The 22,186-nt window shown below is 40.2% G+C and overlaps 2 protein-coding genes and 1 long non-coding RNA gene across 5 annotated transcripts in view; 2 read left to right on the plus strand and 1 right to left on the minus strand.

The window, feature by feature from the left end:
- Positions 1-11,495, plus strand: part of ube2e2 (ubiquitin-conjugating enzyme E2E 2) — a 26,081-nt gene extending 14,586 nt beyond the window's left edge. For both annotated transcript variants that reach the window (XM_027157724.2, XM_027157726.2), the window contains exons 4-6: positions 7,638-7,770; positions 8,700-8,847; positions 10,735-11,495. In XM_027157724.2, coding sequence (XP_027013525.1) covers positions 7,638-7,770; positions 8,700-8,847; positions 10,735-10,832 — 379 coding nt within the window. In that variant the 3' untranslated portion in view covers positions 10,833-11,495. The remainder of the gene's footprint in view (positions 1-7,637; positions 7,771-8,699; positions 8,848-10,734) is intronic.
- The window catches only part of LOC113649773, a 17,972-nt gene extending 2,754 nt beyond the window's left edge, over positions 1-15,218 (minus strand). Inside the window, exons 1-2 of the long non-coding RNA XR_003442225.2 lie at positions 15,090-15,218; positions 13,893-14,020 (exon numbers count right to left, since the gene is read on the minus strand). This is a non-coding gene — a long non-coding RNA (uncharacterized LOC113649773). The remainder of the gene's footprint in view (positions 1-13,892; positions 14,021-15,089) is intronic.
- Positions 14,315-21,979, plus strand: nr1d2a (nuclear receptor subfamily 1, group D, member 2a). 2 transcript variants are annotated; one of them, XM_027157721.2, is made up of 9 exons: positions 14,315-14,893; positions 16,243-16,464; positions 17,453-17,541; positions 17,647-17,791; positions 18,438-18,734; positions 18,947-19,146; positions 19,401-19,586; positions 19,674-19,884; positions 20,127-21,979. In XM_027157721.2, exons 1-9 carry the CDS (start codon positions 14,875-14,877, stop codon positions 20,321-20,323), a joined length of 1,566 nt encoding a protein of 521 aa, XP_027013522.1. In that variant the 5' UTR covers positions 14,315-14,874; the 3' UTR covers positions 20,324-21,979. The 2 variants fall into 2 exon arrangements, with proteins under 2 accessions (XP_027013522.1, XP_047664810.1); XM_047808854.1 differs by lacking the exon at positions 14,315-14,893 and adding an exon at positions 15,453-15,577.
- Positions 21,980-22,186: the final 207 nt, after the last annotated feature.

Consider the following 22,186-nt stretch of genomic DNA (forward strand, 5'->3'; position numbering starts at 1 on the left):
CGTCGTCTCAAAGCAGTTTTACAGAAGTATGGAAACAGAAGAGAGAGGAAAAAGAAATAAATATATAATAATAATAAAAAGTAGAAGAAAAAATAAGGATATAAATAAACGAATATATACAATTAAAGTTTAAAATTAATTAAAAAATGATTAACTTAAAATTTAAAATTATATATATATATATATCCTTAATGAGCAAGCCGGAGGCGACGGCAGTGAGGAAAAACTCCCTGAGATGATATGAGGAAGAAACCTTAGGAACCAGGCTCAGAATTGAACCCATCCTCATTTGGGTGACACTCTGGAGTAAATAGTGTAAATGTAAATAATGTCCTTTCTACAACTTCTCCTGTGAAGGAAAGTGAGGGTTACTCGAAGTAATAAGGGTACATCGCAATACTCAATACTTGAGTGAAAGGACCTTGAACACTTTGGTTTCACCTATTGGATAATTGTTGACATCATCGAGAGATTGAAACCCTGATGGTATCCGTATCTGTATCTAGCCCTACTCAGGCAGGATAGTTCTCTACGTAACATCCATCCATTCATTTTTTCATTGATTCCTTTATTGATGTTTCAGAGTCTGTCCTAGGAGAACTGGGTGTCCATCACTAGTGTCTATTTCAAGACATCCTGCTAAAACACATTCACACCTAGAGGCAATTTAGCATATATAGCATCTCTAGATCACCTGTCACCATGTTATTGAGACCTAAGAAGAATCCCAATAGGACACAGGAGAACATTGCAAAACTCCACACAGTAACCTGAGCTGGGAACCCTGGAGCTGTGAGGTAGTATTACTACCCTCTGTACCACAGTGCTGCTCAAGGGGACATTGAAATAATTAAAACTAATAATAAAAGAATGAGAGAGTGTGTGTGTGTGCCCTGCGATGGGTTGGCACTCTGTCCAGGGTGTATCCTGCCTTGATGCCCAATGACGCCTGAGATACGCACAGGCTTCCCGTGACCCGAGAAGTTCGGATAAGCGGTAGAAAATGAATGAATGAATAATAATAAAAGGTTCCACAAGTACTTACACAAGGCTTGTTCGTATGTTAAGAAGCTGTCAGGCAAAGATGGAGTTCTTTACAGAATTGAAACCCACCCTTTTCCCAATCCATCATCCACCATTTTTTGGTATTTTGAAATTGAACTGTCAGATCCCTATGCCTTCTAGGTAAATCCTTCACCTGAAATCTACTGCAATGTTGACTCCATTCCACAGCCTTTCAAGGACACATCCAAGCAATGCTTGAGCTTGGCTAATCAAGTGTCGGAACAGCTTTTATGATGGCGACAGGGATTCCCTAGAGGGGAAGTGGTGATGGAGCGAGAGGGAGGGAGGATGTTGGAACGGCGCGAAGGACTTCGGTTCGGTCAATTACTGCGCATTTTGCAGCCTCAGCCTCCCAGCAACACATGTCTCCAGCTAATTAGCTTTCCATGTTGATGGTTTGTCTGACCTTGCCCTCAGCCCGTGCATGAATTATCCTTGTTTCATTGTGCTTGGGTTTTCATTTTTGTGCAGTAATTAGGGACATGGATGCAAAAGCAAAGAGAAAAATATTTGTTTGAACTTGAGATTTTGAGACTTTGAAGGTGGTCAGTAGAAAAATCGAGCAGTTTTAGCGCCGTCCAATTTTACTGTCAACAAATTTAGAAGGACAAAATATCACACCTCCAGACAATACAGGGCCTGAAATATAGCAGCGTATGAAGGATAATAATGGCATGAAATCTTATTGATCAGTACATTTCTGTTGCCAGAGATGGAGAAGGTGGAGAGGAGGGCTTTAGATCTTGTTTCATCAGCTAAGACAGGTGATGTGGAGTCGAAACTGCCTCCGGGAAGTATCTGATAAAGAGTCTCTCAGTATTAGCTCGATGCCCGGCTACTTTTGTCACACAGCAGGTGGGTAAGGAGCGTGTAGGATAAATAGCAAAGGTCATCCACAAGGCTAAACGGCAAGGCTTCTTTTTGAGCTGCCTGAATAATAAAGCAGGTTATGGTAACAACACCAACAAATGGCTCTACTTCTACGCGTGTGCCTGAGATTCCAATCAATCCTATTCAATATTATTCAATAGGTTAAGGAATAAATCTCTAGTGTATGGGTTATTTTAGTCGGATAATGTAAGATAAACATGCTTGTTCCATAAAATGGTGGTCATGTCAGGTTAGAGTGACACGTGAGCTAATGTCTGCCGATATGACGCATCAATCTGATATACTTCTATGTCAAGGACACTCTGAGTCCTGATTAGGTAATGTTTGGCATAATTGTCTACGTCTGGTTCAGTACTTGATGTCAAGCATTTTTCATTTGCCCAAGCGTAAGATCCTAAGAAGAATTTTTTATAAGACAGACTCCTATCTTTGTCTTTTGGAAATTTTTTACACTGACATTCCTTCAAACATCAGTAACTGACATCAGAAGCACAATAAACATTCTTAGGATTTATTTTAAGGTCTCGTTAGAGATGTTCTTGACCCAACAAGAATTCTTGCATTTTTCTCTTGAACCTTTCTCAACGAACCTGTTCGATGAGAACAACCTTCTGTTGTACAAGTCTTAATTGATTTTTTTTTTTTTTTAAGGGTTCCCATTAGCACACGCATACAAGAGTGTTTTGCTTTGGCACAAAATCTTACAGAATTACACCACTAGACTCATCCTGCTCTGAAGACATTTAAAGGAGGAGTCTGTTTCCAGTCTTGTGTTATGCTGTGTTTTTCCGAAGCATCAACTTCTTCAGGTGCCTTTCGTTTTTTTCATTGGCCAATTGCACTGCTTTTGTGTTCATCTAATGGTTCCTATTAGCATTTACCATTCTGAAAAGCAAAAGGTCTACAGAAAGATCGGTGTACAGCATTGTGTACCACACTATTTAATTACTGAGCCTTCGCATACGCCCACGTACGAGGTGTAAATTTCTCCCTTATCGAAACCCCTAATAAACACAGACATACTTACGCATGCGACATTTAAATTAATGTCCAAAATGTTTTATCTGTGGAGTGACTTTCACATTTTGTTGTTTTTTTTAACCGTCCATCGTTGCATGAATTATTATGATAAATGATTCAGAACCTTTTAATTAAGTTCAAGAATGTATTTTATGGTTCTCTTCTTTGTCGTCTTCTTCAATCCTTCGCTTACTGCGATTTATATTGGCATTAAGACCATTCGTGTACTATGACATGAACTAATGTTTTGTCAATTGAAAGTTGTTAAGAGTTTAGATATGACGTTAAGTGTCGACGTGATACCTTGGACCGTGACTTGGAAGAAGTGATCCGATCCCACGTGATTCTGTGACGTAAGCCTAGAGTAAATTGTCTAATAAAATGACAATATCACAGCAGTCTGGAATCTTACAAGAAATATCGTGGAATACATAACGTATACATATGTTTTTGGAATCTTTTTTTTTTTTTAATCATCATCCCAGTGTAATTATATCAGAAATATTTTTCAGATGTCGTAATTTTCTGCCTGAAGAACTCAAGACCGTCAGGTTTTCCTCTGTAAATCTGAACAGAAATGGGTCAAGGTCCATTTTCTTTGGCTGAAATTATGGTGAAATCCTGTCATTATGGTGCAGGAAGAACTTGGAGAGAGATGGTTGCTGGGGAACCATGAGCCCCGGCATGTGGTTTTAACTATTGACTTAGCATTTAGCCAGAGGTCACAAACCATGGGGTCTGCTGTGCCGATTCTCTGTAGGCTGTCTCCATTTCACGGTCTTTCTTGCTGGACTGTCTGATGGATTTCCAGCCAGGCTGTTAATGAGATTTGAGGCGATTTTCTCCGTTATCTTAGCGGACAACACCATTTCTCTTCCTTCAGTCGAGACTTATTGATGCAGTTAAAGCTCTTCCTAGGTTTATAAAAGCTTGGGGTTTCCCACGATTTCTTAATTACCATCACAGAGCTGAGCAGTTGAGGGTTAATGGTCTTGCTCTTGGGCACACCGGAGGCTTTCTGGTCGTCCTGGAAGCTGAACTTACAACCCCGTGGTCAAAAGCTAATCTATCTTTAAACACTACATGCAGCAGAATGAGGCTTGACTCTGGATTGTCAAACTACCTCACTCTTTCCTATGTAGTTTGCTTTAACCCGGTCAGGGTTGCAGAAGATCCAGAGTCTATCCTGGGAACACTGGGGGTGTGACAGGAACGCAACCTGCTAATGAAAAATGTCATGTGCTGCATGTTTCCAAACCTCACCATCTGCTGGACTCCATCTATAACAAAATATAGACAGTAGCCAAGAGCATATATTTCTTATGATCTATTTTTATTTAATGTGGTTAATTATAATAATCCTAGTTTGTGTTACCAGCAACCAGTTAGATTCACATCTTTAAAAAAAAACCCACACTAGCCTTCACCCTCCCCGGTTGGTAGCTATTACAGAGAACTAGTATATTTGCTAATATGTTTAATATTGCCTCCTTCCACCCCCCACCCCCCCAACAAAATAGTTGTTGTTTGACACGTACATATATCGAGCAAAAACAACGGCTATATTTTAGCACAGGTGTAGATTTAATGCTATTTTACACAGCTAAAAGCCAAAATGTTAGCATGTATGAAATCTTTATACTTTATGTATTTTTACAAAACTGCAAACATGGATAATGTCTTTTTTTTTGTTGTTGTTGCCAAACAATCAGCTTTACCTCACAGTCATTAACTCAGAACAGCCAGGCAGAGATGTTCTCCTAGTCTGAAAGTGGATTTATGACAGTACATCTGCTGCTTCCGGTGTGTAATTGGCCCCTGATCGCTGCAGAGCATCATGGCTACCAGCTACCAGATGTTCCTCACATCTCATTATGCACACGGCTTGCTCATTTATACAATATCAGGAAGAATGTCAGGAAGGCCTTATGCGTTAGATTTATAAGGCGGGATTCTCAGCGTCTCTCTCAGCAGTACCATCGTATTGCTCTTTGGTGAAGGCTTTTTTACCACCTTCGATCACTTTTATTGATACCGCGCTCAGCTTTCAAGGCTAATGCATTTCCGAGAGTCTGCCAGGAACCGGTGCTCTCGTTAGCTGTTCCAAACAGACTGGGGAGAAAATTGTCATATTTTCTCTGCTTTCATTCCCCAGGACTGGGAAATAAGCCCATATGTTTTCTGCCAGCAGTCTCGCGCTGATCCGCTAGTTAATTTTGTTTTGTGCTTAAATTTTTTCCGCTAATCATTCTCATTGTGTTCCCCTGCACTTAATTTTTTTTTCCTTTTCATTTATAATCTGATTTTCCAAAACAGCGATTCTGATAATAATTTATTTTTGCAAATCAAATGACGGTCAATATAGGTGATATGTAAATACATTTTTTTTTTCTAATTTTAATTTAAAGTCTTTTTTTGAAAATACAAAAAAAATACATATTTAATTTTTATAATGTTTTTAAACAAATTAAACAATTGCAAAAATATAAATGCAATTACACAATTATTATAAATAAAATTATAGTTTTGAACATGAGTTTTGTCAAATGGATCAATCTAATACTGGTGATTAATATTAAGTAAACCAATACAATCAGAAAGAGAGAGAGAGAGGTTTGTCGTTTTGACCCCTGACCTTCCATAACTAATAATGTACTCCGAGTGGAGCCTGTAAACACAGCTACTACACCGTGTCTATGACTATGACTATCTATTCTCGTCTTCTAATTGAATCGATGGTTTGATTAACGGGTTGCTTCATAATTAAGCTGTAATTAGCTTCAGATCCTGTGATCAATCTTCAACACTGAATCCCAATCTCAGACACTTGTCAAAACCTTAAGAGAATTTTAATTAATAAAGACACAAACCTAGAGAAAAGAAATAGTTTTATTGAAGCTCCATACTAGTGATGCACGGGGACGTCTCATAACCTGCGGGTCAGGTTGGGGCGGGTAAAGAAATTGTCACTTTACTGCGGGGCGAGGCTGGGGCGGGACAATAATTCCATAAAAGCTGGACCCGCGGGTCCCATAGGGGGCGACGTTAGGTGTCCTATAGATATATCTAAAAAAGTTTCCCGAGGTCAGCATTACAAACCTGTCTCCTCGGCCCTGGCGATCACGTTCCTACAAAACTGTATGTGCTCAGTGAGGAGGCTCCTCAAGGCTAGTTTAAGTGTCAGCCATGTTGTTTTAAGAGTTTGGAGAGAACTGAAAATGATGAAGATGAAGTAAAGTACATCACTATGCACCAGTGGAACATTCTGGGGGAAAAAAAATCCTTGGTTAAACTAGACAGTGAAGGAACAGTCTCTGGATCTGTGTTGTCCCCTAAATACCTGTATCTGAGATTGCATCCGAAGTGGGTGTGACCTAAACTGGATTTCTTTTTTCCTTAAATTGTGATCGTATTTTTGTTACTCAGCCAGTGTTCGTGGGAGTTTTTTATGGGTTTTTAATTCAACAAAATCAAAACTTTTCTGTTAAAATACTCTACAGATGTTTACTTCATCCCAATTACAAGAGATATAAACAACATGTATGGTTAATATTTGCCCTTTACCTTTATTACATCACATTTTTTAATTAAAGTGCTACTCGTATTTTTGTTGTTTTTTAATAAAATGTAATAAAAAAAAGAAAAGAAAATCTAATTTAATCAAGTTATGAGTAAAAAAAAAAAAATCAACAAATTTACAAGGAAGCAAAGTTTTTCAAAACTATTGATGTTTATGAATATGGGTCCCACAGACCCGAACACCATACAAGGGTTGAATATGAACCCATCTGGCAACGTTCAGAAAAAATCAGCAGCATGTGAGAATTCTTTTTCTTACAGATCCTCAACCTCAGCTACATCGCTGTAGATCAAAATCTGTAGATTGTAAATTGTTTTTGTTTGTACCTGACAACAAATTAATTTGGCTGTTCTAATATATAACCTATTATATAAAATATAATGTATAATTTTTTTTTATTTTATTTTTCCCCCGATTGCAATCTGTGCATTTTGGCTAAAGCGGTCGTTCGATTCCATTCAATTTTATCTGTATAGCGATTTCAACATTGACATTGTCTCAAAGCAGCTTTACAGAACATAAGAAACATAATACAAAAAGTTTATTATACAAAGATTAATATACTATAGAATTTAATATCAGACTGAGGTGACTGTGGTGAGGGAAAAACTCCCTTAAATGGAAAAGGAAGAAACCTTGAGAGGAACCAGACTCAAAAGTGAACCTCATCCTCATTTGGGTGACACTGGAGGGTGTGATTATAAACTGTTATAAACACCAGAGAGTGTTATTATGAATAATGTCCTGTCTACAGTCAGATACAGTCCGACTATTGTGTATTGATGAGGATGCGTTTGTCCGGTCGTTCTAAATAGACAGGTTTTTTTTTTAGCTGGATGAATGTTTGTATTCTCGAGCTGACATTTTAAACCTCAAAACATTTCTTAAAATCTGTTCCAACTGAAGCTGTGAATTCGTTTTCTTTTCCATTAACCAATGCAAACTATTTTCCTCATGCTTGGTGCTACATTTACAAGAGTGAGCATGCAGAAGAGAGAAGCCTTGGCTGTGTTTCAATCCCAAATAAAGCATGCTCTTGAGTGTCCGATATTAAGAAGACGTGTCCTGTTTTTGTCCACAGTGCCGGTCCTAAAGGAGACAACATCTACGAGTGGAGGTCTACTATCTTGGGACCACCGGGCTCTGTGTACGAAGGGGGCGTGTTTTTCCTCGACATCGCCTTCACACCTGATTATCCGTTTAAACCACCCAAGGTAAGGAAAACTAAACCTTTCGATACGTAACAGTTAGTGATATTTCTTTTATGGTTTCTTCCTGTCTTATGAAGGTACTGGATTGAATTATCAATTGAAATACAAAGGATCCTGAGTAAAGATTAAAAGTTGAGCATAATATTGTCATTAAACTTCACGAGCTAGAATGGTCTGAAAGGCATGTGAAGGCACAGCTGGTTTAGGTCCTACGTCAGTCACAGGATGTTCTCGGTTAATCTTAGGAAACATCGACTGGAAAAACTGAAACATCACGCTTTAGGCTGGAAGAAGGAACACCACCCCCCCCCCCCCCCAAAAAAAAAAAAAAAAGCCTCTGATGGTCCCTAAACCTTGGAACACATTTCACATGGAAGCATTTTACAGCAAGTGAGTCAAAAGCACTGAATCTGAGCGTCAGGATGGATCCTGGAGGCTGAGAGAAGTATCGCACATCGATATACGTCTGCAGCTCTGCAACATCTCGCATGCAAATGCTGAATAAACCTGTGTTACATTTGCACAGTGTTCCTGTAAGCAAAGCGGCTCAGGTTTTTAAAATCCTCAAGGTAAAGAAACTGGTCTGTCGTGCCTGCGGGCACTGAAACATGAGCATGAACCTGTTTATAGATAGAGAGCTAACATCTCGCTTGTGTTTCCAAGCGTCCGAATTGACGCCATAAATTTTCTCGACGCTTTCAACGAGCCACAGTAAAACACGTCGTGCATCACTTGTAAAAAGCCGACGTAGACCTTTAGCGTTGATGAAGCGACGTGGTGCGGCACAAATCCAATCTTTCACACGTAAATCTGTTGGATTGAACCAAAATGTCACTTCAGTCTGAACCGTTCCTTAAAAAAACTGCATCAGCATACTAATTTGTTACTGCTTATCTGTATTAAGGCTAATTAAATCTCTCCGTCTCTCCAAGGTAACATTTCGCACACGCATCTATCACTGCAACATTAACAGTCAGGGCGTGATCTGTCTGGACATCCTAAAGGACAACTGGAGTCCTGCACTCACCATCTCCAAAGTGCTGCTGTCCATCTGCTCGCTGCTCACCGACTGCAACCCAGGTACGAGACCTCGAGCCCAAGCGACCTCGTCTGCTCACGTCCTAATTAATTACGCCAGCTTTCGATGGTGTAGAATTGAGAAGTGTTTGAATTTCAGGAATCTAGGTGATGTTTGTTTTTGGTCTTCTACATGTCCGTGTCTCCATATCCCACAATTCCATTCAAAATGCCGCTTAACTGTTGCTTTCCCGACTGCCAAGGAAATTCTAGTAAATTACTATATTATAAAAATAAAACACACTGTAATAACACACTTGAGGGTGAACCTTTATAGGGAAATAATCAACGATCAGTTACTGTCCTGAACCCTGAGCATCTCCTGGAGCATTTTAGTCAATCTTTTATTAAACACTCAGTTCCGGTCCATTAATCTGATTGGTCCAGCAGTGTTCAGAGAGTGTTTATATATCCTATAACCCAGTGGTCCCCAACCTTTTTTTCATCGCAGACCGGTCAATGGTTGATCATTTTACCGCGGCCTGTGGGGGGTGGGGGGTTGGCGGCTATACAATTAAATTAAAATTAATAATTTTACACTCAGTACAACGCTAAATCAATGAGAACCCTGAGCTTGTTTCTTTGCAACGAGACGGTTCCATCTGGGGTAACTGGAGACAATGACACCCGAAGTGTGTTGCTTATGTCCAGTTTATTCCGTTGTTTTGTTTTGGTTGCCGTCACTGCAGAAAACCCCTCTTCACACAGATAGCATGTCGGAAATGGCAATAGGGATTTAAGTGCTGTGGTGACAATCTCAGGGTATTCCGCCATGACTTTAATCCAGAACACCGGCAGAGTTTCTAACTTTCTAACGACGTCTGTTTCATGCTCATTTTTGCTAGTTCGTGGGTTAAATTTGAGCAAACACAATATACAAGTAAAGCTACAACGCCACTGCCGCTTGCAGCCATTCAGTTCCAGACGTCACCTAAACCCGGCCCGATATCATGATATTTTGCGCATGCGCGGTATTGGTGCGGCTTTAGGTGACGTCTCTGAGCTCCCGGTTAACCTCTCGTCCATGAAAAGTCGCACAAACCCAAGAGAAATACACCACAGTAAATAAAATGGAAATAATTTAATGTTCCTTGGGCGGCCTGGTACCATTTGGTCCACGGACCGGTACCAGTCCGCGGCCCGGGGGTTGGGGACCACTGCTATAACCACACGGAGATGCTTTAGTGTATTTATCGCTCTACTCATTCCACTTCCTACTTCCAAACAGTTACTACAGTAGAGTTAGCGAGATCACGTGATTCATCCATGAAACAAGTTCCTGTACTTTACAGGGTGTGACCAGCTCGCTGAAAGCTAATTAAAAAAATAGAACATGCTAGGTGCTGAAAATGGAGACTCCTTCCTTACAGAAAACTTCACTATGTCAACAAATACACCTTTTTATATGACATGCATGTGATAACATCTAGAAGGAGTTTTAATTTTAACATGTATTAGGCAGAAAGTTTTGTAAGGGTTCAAGGGGCAAGGTTTTTCATTTGTCACATGCATGTTGCATACGTACCAGAAAATGTTTTGCCCTAGTTTCCTTTTCCCGCGATAACAAACTAAGGACATATTCAGATAGAATTATTTATAGAAAAACAATCGAATAGAATAGACGTAGGATATAATAAGCATATAGTAAAATCTATTCCTTTTTAGGAAAATGTAATAAGGATAAATAAAGTGTAAAGATTCTATCCTACAGTGCAAAACTGCTGTGTACATTGTGTGTACATCTGTGTGAGGAAGGAATGCAATATTTTGAATTGCTGTATATTATGAAATGCAGGATGGAAGAAACAGTAAACTAGCTAGTGCTTTTTATTTTATTTTATTTTTTTTGCACGTTTTGAATTTGTTGTGTCTTGTCTCACTGTCTCGCAGCTGACCCTTTGGTCGGGAGCATCGCCACGCAATACCTGACCAACAGAACTGAACACGACAGAATAGCCAAACAGTGGACGAAGAGATACGCCACATAAAGAACCAGAAGTCCTTCCTCGGAGCCTCCTGCTATAAATCGTCCCTCTTTCCTACCCTGTCGTACCTGTCTACCTCTGTCACCGTCCTCTCAGAGCACACTCACAGTATATAATCTCCGCTTCCCCGACCGCCCTGGCCGCTTTCGGTGAACAGAACTGTCCTTTTGTTCCTCGTTGACTTGAAAGCTTCTTTTTTATACAAAGAGTAGACTGGGATTTTATTTTCCAATTATCTGAATGTTTGAATTATCCTAGGAAGAAAATATTGCTGTTGTTGCTATTATTATTATTATTATTATTATTATTGATGTTGATCAACCTCATGTATGTAAGTGGCATCAGGAACAAATACAGACTGTAATAAATTCCCCTTTCCACACAGACACACACACACACATATACACACACACAACCACGCTTTTGTTTTTTCACTCATGGTATGTGCATGTTAACAGGATGCCGATTTGCACCCACATCAACACCAAGCTCCGCTCTGTTTGTAACATAGTTTTTAAACACAATGTTAAAAAGCAGCCACCAGAAAAGTCTGGCTAGTGGCTAGATGGGAAATCACAGGTTTGTATATAGTGTGTGACGCAGTGAGGTTTGTTGTGCACTTGCTTTATGAACAAACATCTAATAAAACACTGTGGCTGAAATGTGTATAACGTCATCTGTCTGTTTCTGTGTCCGTGCACTTTCTTTAATCGAGTATCAAAAATCATTTCCAGTGTTATTCTTCTACTTGTGACTAGGCTTTAATAATAGAGCTTATAGTTTACTACTTTATCTTCTTTGTCTAAGGGAGGAAAGCACTATCTACCCTTTTCTGCATATACACACTCACAGAGGCCTGTGATTGGCTGTTGTTGCTGTGATTGACAGAAGCGATAACATTGCAACCTTATTTTCAATTAATACAATAAAACTGTATGTTAAATGGCCGATTATAGGATTAGAACAGATCTATGATTAAAAACACTATAGTAATCTTAAGATTATAATATTTGAATATTAATAAATTAGCTAATATTAGCAAACATCACCTGTATTATACTACGTTCACACAGAATCAAAGCAACCAGAGATCATAGGTGACTACATGTGGGCTTGTCCAGGGATGTGAGAAAGTTAAGAAAATTCACATGATCTCTCTGACAAAGTCCACTTTGGATTAGACCACTTCTCCTTCATATGACGCTGTAGATGCAGACATACACTGCTTATTTTTATACTCAAAAACTGAATCTCCCTCCAGAAAGTTTCATTTCAGCAGCATGAAAATAAACGTTACCACCGTGGCAACCAGTATACGTAACGCCTACTTACTAATTGCGCAAACAAATAACTGTATGTGTGAACGTAGCTTTATCTTTGCAGGCCACAGTACTTATCTTTTGAACGTTGGGTAGAAAACAATGCCACATTCATGGCATGTTGAAGCAACGTGCTCTAAAGGTCACCTCGGTTAAGTCGGCTGTGACGTCACGTTTAGTAACCGTGTAGTAAATATATAGATAACATAATCACACTGCGGATGACCTTATAATAAATCTAGTACATTTATCAGAACATTGCTACATCATTAACCGACAAGTAAAGTAAGTATATAAGACGGAACAGATCTTTATTAAATTCATGCAGCTTACTGTATGCAATATTCATCCATAGTGAATTATATTTAATGTAGAATTTCATGATATTAGTAAATTAGCAGTGTTCCGTACACTTTGTAGCTACATTTTCAGGTACTCTTGTTGACTCTGGCCCATCTATCCACAGTGTGCAAATATGTAATGTTGCTAAATAACTCGATTCAAAAAATCGAGTTGTGCTGCGGTGGATAGATTGCTAAGTAATAGAGCTAAAAGTAACCGAGTAATTCTAACTTTTAATTATAGCTGCATTGCATCCTGGAATATTTAAATCCAGGGTTTGATGTTTCTAATACTTCTATGCTGGTTCAATAGATTAATATGATATTGAACATCTCTGAAAAATGGTAATTACACTCCACTGGAGCCAGCAATTGTAGCAGACAACCGATAACATTTGCATTTCAAGTATTTTGGCAGAAACCATCATCAAGAGCATCTTATAGAAGCACTTTCCAAGTTTAAGCGTATCCTAGTTCACTAACTAATGTCTTTTAATACCAACTGGTTAGTTATTAGAGCAAGTGCTAGCTGAAGAAGTTGGTCTGTAGCTGCAAAGCAGTTTTTGTTATGATCTGCTTTTAGATTTGTATCCAAACTTCTGATTAAACTTTTATTTATCACATAAGCAGTATGACATAGTAAAATGATTTTATTGACTGTCCTTGACATGAAAATGAAATTTGTGGCATTTGGCAGACGCCCTTATTCAGAGCAACTTAGATTTTTATCTCATTTATATACATCTGATTAAACGAGGGCTAAGGGCCTTGCTCAGGGGCGTTTAAACTTACCACCTTCCGATCTGTAGTCCAATGCCTGAACCACTAGCGTACAACATCCCCAATTAGTAGAGAATACAAATAAAATAAATGTTTTAAATTTGCAAATACAGGAAGACGTCGTACAGAAGTAAGTTGGCATGTGAGAACATGGTGAGATGTGGGAAACAAATCTCACAGTAGCATTCTGGGTCAGTCTCAAGGGTCGAATGGCACAACGAGAAGGAGTTGATTGCTGTTTTGCACAACGACGAGGAGTTGATTGCTGTGTTGCACAACCCTTTACAATATCTCAGGTAACTGCTGCTATAACACTGTGTTCATTCCAGTATTTCACACACAATATTGTTTGAACATACAGTATTTACACTGGTCTATTGTCTCTTGTGTAATGTCTTTTGTGTATCGTCTTGTAATTTTTTTGTCTGCACTGTCTTGTTTGTCTTGTCCTGCACTGCTTGCACCAGGTTGCACAGATGCACTTTATGTATCTAGGACCAACTTACTAAGTCCTTATCTCTGTCTTTGTTTTATGAAGCACCAAGTCCTGAAGAAACGTTGTCTCATTTCGCTGTGTACTGCAACAGCTATATAGGGTTGAAATTACAATGAAAGCTTCTTACCGTGACTTAAGTTGTATGTAGTCTTGTTAAAATGACAATGACCTCATCAACCACCAGATAAGACAGAAGTTGTGCAGGATCCTCCAGATGTGAGATGTTAGATGTGTACAGCACCAAAAAAAACCCACCTGAAACGTTAATTACATGACGTGTCAAAATAAACAATGGATATGATTTGGGGTTTCCTTTAAATATGCATTAGAGTAGATTAGATTGGATTGGATTAGATTCAATTAGATTAGAGATTAAAGACTAAATTAAGTCTAAATTAAGATGATTCACATCTATTTTTATGAAGCCCCGCCCCAAAGAATTTTAATTGGTCTGTATAGTGTCTATAGATTGATTGACAGGAGGGGTGTCCAAACACAAACAAGGACCTTTCAAAATGGGTTTATTCGGATATATATCGCACTATACACGTCTTTCACCGCGTTCTTATACATAATCCAGTTTATTCGTGAGGAACGAGTGCACCTTTAACACGCAGACTGTATATTTATATCGTATTGCACCGCTTATAGCACCGTTTTCAGTTTCCTCAGGAAGCAGCTCGCCTCAGGAACGTTTCGTCCTCGCGCCAGGACTGACGTCGCTGTAGCTCCGCCCCCTCGCTCTGTGGAAACTGTGTCACTGGGTTAAAGTGACTGTAGCAAGCGCGCGCGCACGCAAGCTCGGGGTTGGTGTGGGGGGGCGGAGAAATGGCCCATAGCAACAAACCTCAGAACATTCAGTTCTTAGCAGCAGCAGTCACTTGGCGATCTGCTGGACCTACAGTCTCTGTACAGTGAGATTACGTCTCCCATGTGAAGCGTTTTGTTTTTGTTTTATTTTATATTAACCAACGGGGGAAATAATCTCGCGTTTTTATTCGTATCTTTCGGATAATTTTTGGTAGCAACGGAGGTTCCTGAAGAGGTTCCTGGTTAGTAATTTAGCACCTTAGCATCTCATTTTGTGTTAGCTGTGTTTTAACACGAAAATGGGATCAACGAAACCAGGTAAGATTCTTTAATACTATATAAAACATTGAATAAAATATAAAAAAAAACGCCAAAATCTAAACATTTAAAAAGGTGCTGGATAGGTATAAGGTCTATAAGGTTCTGGCATTTATCGTGGATTTATAATATTGTACGCTTTTGTGCGTGAGTAAGGTGTGTGTGTGTGTATGTGTGTGTGTGTGTACAGCGCTACCGTGTTGTTGTGCTTGTACTCGTCCGGCTCACATGGCTGGTCCCGCCTGCCCATGTGCCTCTGTGTACGCCAGCCGGTGTGCTCTGCGTTCTGATTGGACGAGAGCATTCGTGACGTATCTCATTGCATAATTAGGCGCGGAGTGTCTCCGCAGCAGCATGTGAGCCAGGTGCGGTGACCTAGATTGCGTTCAGGCTCGAGTTCAAAACGATCTCAGATCCCTACGTAGGCGCCCTCACGGGTGTCCAACAAATCAAGTACATCTAAACTACACAGATTAAACAGGGACGTTTAAAATAGACACGACGTGCTGGTGTGACGTGATATATATATGACATTGAAGTAAGGAAGTATCAAGTGGGTTGTGCAAACCATTTAGGGCACTTGGGCTATTTAGGGCACTTGGATAGTTGTTGAGATACGGCCGTGGCGAATACTCGGCAGACACGTGTGGGTGGGTCTGGGAATCCTCAGTCACGCTGTATTAGGTAACCTGCTCTATACACAGTTTATATATATTAATATATATATCATAAAATCTAATATCCACATATTAAATGTTATAAAATATAATAATAAATAGTAAAAACCTGCTCTATACACACATATATATAATGTTATGAAATATAATAAGAAATACACTACTGTTACATGTAGGCTTCCATATTTGTATTTTAAATGATTATTTATTATTTATTTTATTTATATTCTATTATTATTGATGTTTTTTTTATTATTCAATTTTATCCGATGTACACACTTTTAATATTTATTAGGTTATTGAATTACATGCAATATGTGATTGAAGGTGTATCAGGTAAAATGAGTCATAGTACTAGATTAGTTTTAGATTCAACATTTAAATGCCATGCCCTCTAATTTTACATATATTAACCAAAATGTGTGACTTTTAATGAGATGATCTAACACGAGAGGTGTGTATGTGACGTGCCTTAAAGGTTTTTTTTTACAGACTGATTCATGTTGTAATTAAGATCAAAGTTGAAAACCGATGAATCTGCATTTCAGTAGTGAGTTTTATCAGTAAACACAGAGAGACGGAGAGATTACTATTATCTTCTGTACAGCTACCGATGATGTTGTTAGATTATTATGTCTTCTCACATGACTCTTTTTCTTCAACTTTCATCAGCTGGGGTAATCGCGTACATCTGCTCTTCCGGCTCTGCCTCCAGTCCCAAATCCTGCTTGAGTGACGGCTCCAATGTCCACACACAGTCCACATCCCCTCCCTCTTCAACAGCACAGGGCCTGAAGATGGAAATGCCGAGCGCCAGGCCTTTTAGCATCCCTAAACCCACCAACTCTCGCATGCCTGGCTTGGAGAAGAACGCAGCCAAGAGCAGCATCACAAGTAAGTTTGGACTTCTTGTTACATAAACACGATCTTTGGGGAAATTTGCACTTCTGGGAAGCACAACTCCTTCACTATGACTGACAAGCACAAAGACCACACCTCCTTCACTATGACTGACAAGCACAAAGGCCATGCCTCCTTACTATGACTGACAAGCACAAAGGCCACGCCTCCTTACTATGACTGACAAGCACAAAGGCCACACCTCCTTACTATGACTGACAAGCACAAAGGCCACACCTCCTTACTATGACTGACAAGCACAAAGGCCATGCCCCCTTACTATGACTGACAAGCACAAAGGCCATGCCCCCTTACTATGACTGACAAGCACAAAGGCCACACCTCCTTACTATGACTGACAAGCACAAAGGCCACACCTCCTTACTATGACTGACAAGCACAAAGGCCATGCCCCCTTACTATGACTGACAAGCACAAAGGCCACACCTCCTTACTATGACTGACAAGCACAAAGGCCATGCCTCCTTACTATGACTGACAAGCACAAAGGCCACACCTCCTTACTATGACTGACAAGCACAAAGGCCACACCTCCTTACTATGACTGACAAGCACAAAGGCCACACCTCCTTACTATGACTGACAAGTACAAGGGCAACGCCTTCTTACTATGACTGACAAGCACAAAGGCCAAGCCTCCTTACTATGACTGACAAGTACAAAGTACACGCCCCAGTACAAAGACCACACCCCCTGACTATGACTGACAAGTACAAAGACCACACCCCCTGACTATGACTGACAAGTACAAAGACCACGCCCCAAGTACAAAGACCACGCCCCCTGACTATGACTGACATACACAAATACCTCACCTCCTTAACTGTGACTGACAGACACCCAAAAGCACACAGATGGTATTTATCCTTCAGTATATCACCTCTTTTTCCCTGATACAAATCAAATCAAATTTTTACAGTGTCACTATTTTTACACTACATGTTTGTTATTGTGTTTTTAGAGCTGAACGGCATGGTGATGCTGTGTAAAGTGTGCGGCGACGTGGCTTCGGGATTTCATTACGGCGTCCACGCCTGTGAAGGTTGCAAGGTAAGGAACAAATCACACTTTACTGTACTTGTGTTCATCTGCTCATTTGTCACATATCTGAGTCTGAATCTTGCAAACTTCTTATGTGCCCGATGAAACCTTCAGGGCTTTTTCCGGAGAAGCATTCAGCAGAATATCCAGTATAAAAAGTGCATGAAGTCAGAGAACTGCACAATCATGCGCATAAACCGAAACCGCTGCCAGCAGTGCCGATTCAAGAAGTGCCTAGCAGTGGGGATGTCACGGGACGGTGAGGGCTTTTCTTCTACACATCGACATGACCATGAGCCAATGTACCGTTGTACTGTTTTAATGAAATGTACTGTTCATTACAAACACCCGGGCAGCCAGGCCTAACATATAGCAGAGTGAGCTACTGTTTAAATGAAGATTATATGTACAGTAAAGTCTATAAAGATACAGACAGTTGACCAAATAAAATAAAAAACCCGACGTGATAATAATTGAGCACTTAAACATAATGGGTGCAGATTGTTGTTCTGCAAGAGATTAAAATGAAGGGTGGTGTAATTTGTTTGAGAAAATTGATAGGATGTAATTGCAGAAATGAATAACATGTTAATTACATTTGTACAAAATATTCAAGTGAGCTACAGTGACCCAACCATTTAATGATCACGGTGTAACGATTTCCCGTTAAGGTGCGACTCTGGGATGACATAGTTATGTTTAGTATTATATAATGTTAGTAGATTATGTAACTAAGTGAAATAATAACTACGTACGCACCGGTGTGTAATTACACCATACATCTACTTCTCAGTTTCATTCATGTTTTGCTTTCTCTCTAGAGATTACATAATTGTCATGACCTGACACAATTAAAAGAGATTTTTTTTAATCCGCACCTAAAAACTCAAGTTTCTTTCCCGCAGCCGTGCGGTTTGGACGTATCCCGAAGCGGGAGAAGCAGCGCATGCTCCTGGAAATGCAGAACGCCATGAACAGCGTGATGACCGGCGCCCAGCTGCACCAAGTGCTCAGAGACTCCAGCTCCTGCTCTCCGTCGTCATCCTCTTCCTCTCCCTCTCCCCCGTCCTCACCACAGTGCTCTCAGGACTCGGAGTCATTAGTGCCAATGGACACCATGAGCTTGGCCTCATCCTGTTCCTCAGACAGCGGGGAGGAGGATTCGGTGCCTCGGGCTGATGGATTTCATCTCGCACAATCAGGTGTGTTTACTTAACACTCTGTTTTTTTGCTCTATTGATGACTTGAGTGGTCCAAAGCAGCATAAATAAATAAATAACCAATGACATTTTTCCCATATAACAAATCAACCTAATGGATTTTTTCTAAGCGCTTCTCTGAGTTACTTTTCAGAAAAGTCTCTGAATCAGATCTGTTAGATCTTTGAATTTGGTGTTTATGTCTCTTAAAACAGGGGGCGCCCTTTCACTGGGCCTTTCAGAACGACTGAGCAACAGCAACATGACAAACATCCACGGCTCTCCCTGTGAAAGCCGGCAGCAAATCACCATCAGGTACCACAGCAGCGTGAAGCCCGATAATGCCTCATATTGCCACTATAGCAGACCCAATCTGAACGAGCTCACTGGAGTATCAGCCAACCGAAGTCACCTGGTGAGTCTCCTCCATTTTTGATGCCATAATGCAATAAATCAATAGGCAGATGTTTGTAGCTACATAGATACAGAAAGTGGAGGAACGGGTGCTTGTAAAGATACTCCACTGTATTCACCCCCCTTTTAAAGTGAAGTAGCATGCTGAGCCTTAGCCTTGTCCACTGGGTGTCTCGATTGAGAAAGTCTTTCTGCCTATGTTAGATATCGATGTCTTACTGGTTCATAAATTGAAAACGGTTGCATGTCCTCCAGGTGTGTCCCATGAACACTTCACCCATAGTGGACCCGTCCAAGTCTAGCCATGAGATATGGGAGGAGTTCTCCATGAGCTTCACGCCTGCCGTGCGAGAGGTGGTGGAGTTTGCCAGGCAGATTCCAGGCTTCCGTGAGCTCTCGCAGCACGACCAGGTCAGCCTGCTCAAGGCTGGAACATTCGAGGTACAGAGCTCTGTCTACTATACCGTCTTTACCGCTCACTGTTTAACGCTTCGTCACCGTAACTTTACTCTGATGTCATGATCACAGGTGCTGATGGTGCGCTTCTCCTCGCTGTTCGATGTGAAGCAGCGCACCGTGAGGTTCCTGAATGGGCGGAGCTACAGCGTGGAGGCTCTGCGCTCCATGGGAGCTGGAGAACTTCTCTCATCCATGTTTGACTTCAGTGAGAAGCTCATGGCGCTGCAGCTAAGCCCAGAGGAGATAAGCCTCTTCACCGCACTCGTGCTCGTCTCTGCCGGTACAAAATTTCTTCGAACGTTTTCTGAAAATAGAATTCCTCCTTTAGGAAATGTTTTTACACACATATTTGTGTTAAACAGTAGCAACCGTGCTGTGCTCAGACAAGAAATACACTTCAATTTTTAGATACTCTTGAATATGAGAATTAAAAAAAAAGATCAATCATCTACAGTGTGATTTGTTTATTTATTTATTTATTTTTATAAAAAGTACCAACATTTTTTTATTTCTTGTTTCCAGACCGTACAGGAATCGAGGACGTGAGCTCGGTGGAGGCTCTTCAGGAGAACCTGATCAGAGCTTTGAGGAACCTGATCATGAAGAATCACTCGAACGAGGCGGCCGTCTTCACCAAGCTGCTGCTGAAGCTACCGGAGCTGCGTTCCCTCAATAACATGCACTCGGAGGAACTGCTTTCCTTCAAGGTCCACCCTTAAAACGGACCTGCTCTTCTCTCTCGGACCAAACCGGGCTGTACATTTCCCTCTTGAATGTATTTAATGCAGAAGATTTATTATTACTATTATTATGATGATTAATATTATTACTACAACGTCAAAAGGGTTTTGGGTGAGGGAGTCCAGAAAAGTGGTGAATTTATTAATTTTTTTTTCTTCTGTCCTATTAGTTTGAGATCACACACATAATCTAAGTATAAGAAAAATGGGTTGCCAGATTGGGGTTACACTTTAATTCAATCACAGTTGAAACCCTTTACAAAGTCACACTTCTTGGTTCATGCCTCACACGTCATGTTAGCTTGGATCATTTCCTGATTATTTAACAGCTCGGATAAAATGAGATAAAAGCCATAACGGCTATTATCTCAGAGAAATCAGTTATTAAGTGTCTAGACATTTGCTAAAGCTGCTTTTTACCACCTTCAGCAACCACCAGAGTTGAGTTTGTTGTCTCGTTACATGACTCTTTAGAATAAATCCGTACTCCGATTGGTCAGAAGGTGCCGATTAATTTCTGAATATCTCCAGCTGTAATAAAAAAAAGTAGGTTTAAATAAATCTGCATCTGAAGAGAGCTGCTATAGAGAGCTTCATGGACATACAACAGCTTTAACTGTAAAAGAGTGTTTTATCTCTTACAGCAAGGACAGGAAAAAAAAAACAATACTGCACCTCAGGTCTGGACTTCTCTAAGGAACAGAATGCTGTATTTTTGTGTACGTATATATTATATATACAGTATATAACATGTTTGAGTTTGAATTGCACACGTTGTGGTATTATCGGTGATTCGGACAGCACAGCTGAGACTGAGACAGAGATGACTGCTGTTAACTTCCCAAGCGTGTTGAGTGGTGACCGTTCCAGGTCCCGCTCTTGCTTTCTCTGCACTATTCTTTGCACACTTGACAAAAAGGACGGAATCATATCCAAGTTTCTGAAGCGTGCAATAGGTGCTAATGCATGATTACGTGTAGTTGAATAGTTGAATGTGGTGTCCGGAATGTTCTGTTTTAACGAAATGTCCTACTTATTTTTTGTTTTGTTTCGTTTCGTTTTGTTTCGGCTCCTCCGTCGTCATCATCTTCATTGTTTGGGTGTCTTTTGTATTTTATTCATGAATGTAGGCTGCGCATTTAAAAAGCAGCGCTTATTAAAAACGTCAACACGCTGCTTTCGCACGTGGCGGTGTGGAACGCGACGGAAACACACGCAACGTGTAAACGCTCTGTATTTACGTCTATGCATATCCCTGACACCACATGACGCATTGGACTCCATCTTCCATCACGGGAAACATCACTGGAGATCTTTTTATCTACCAGCGTGAATGTGTATCAGAACACACGCACCTGCTCTATAGCGTGTGTACTTTACAGACAACTCCGAAGCAGGATTTAAGAGATTAAACCGAAATGGGATTTTTTTCCAGGGGTTCGCCCCGCACCTCCTCTTTTCATCACTATGCAGCTCGACCGTACAGACTTTTCATACTTCAACCGTGATAAAGAAGCTTGATATGTGTAACGTAGCGTAATGTTATATTCTTTATGTCCATATTGTGCTCTGTTGTGTAAGATATACAGTATATCTATATATAGTATATAAATAAATATCTATTAGTCAACTATATAAAACTATATGTATGTGTTTCATTTCCATTGGTGCAGTAACGAAAACCATTGGAATCGGTGTTACAAAAACTAAACCTCACTGACTCCTGGGTCCTGCATGTGAACTGTAAATTAATGCCTATTAATAAGTCATTACTAATAACTAATGATAATTATTCACTATTACTGCTAATAATAATATATTGTGATGTCACATGATGCATCT

This window comes from Tachysurus fulvidraco, chromosome 25, assembly GCF_022655615.1.
Source record: "Tachysurus fulvidraco isolate hzauxx_2018 chromosome 25, HZAU_PFXX_2.0, whole genome shotgun sequence".
In the NCBI taxonomy this organism is placed as follows: Eukaryota; Metazoa; Chordata; class Actinopteri; order Siluriformes; family Bagridae; genus Tachysurus; species Tachysurus fulvidraco.

What these genes read in the sequence shown, in the direction of transcription:
- nr1d2a (XM_027157721.2), top strand. An exon ending in AGCCAAGAGCAGCATCACAA is followed by an intron (nt 16,465 to 17,452) that starts GTAAGTTTGGAC and finishes TTGTGTTTTTAG; the next exon opens with AGCTGAACGGCATGGTGATG. An exon ending in AGTGGGGATGTCACGGGACG is followed by an intron (nt 17,792 to 18,437) that starts GTGAGGGCTTTT and finishes TCTTTCCCGCAG; the next exon opens with CCGTGCGGTTTGGACGTATC.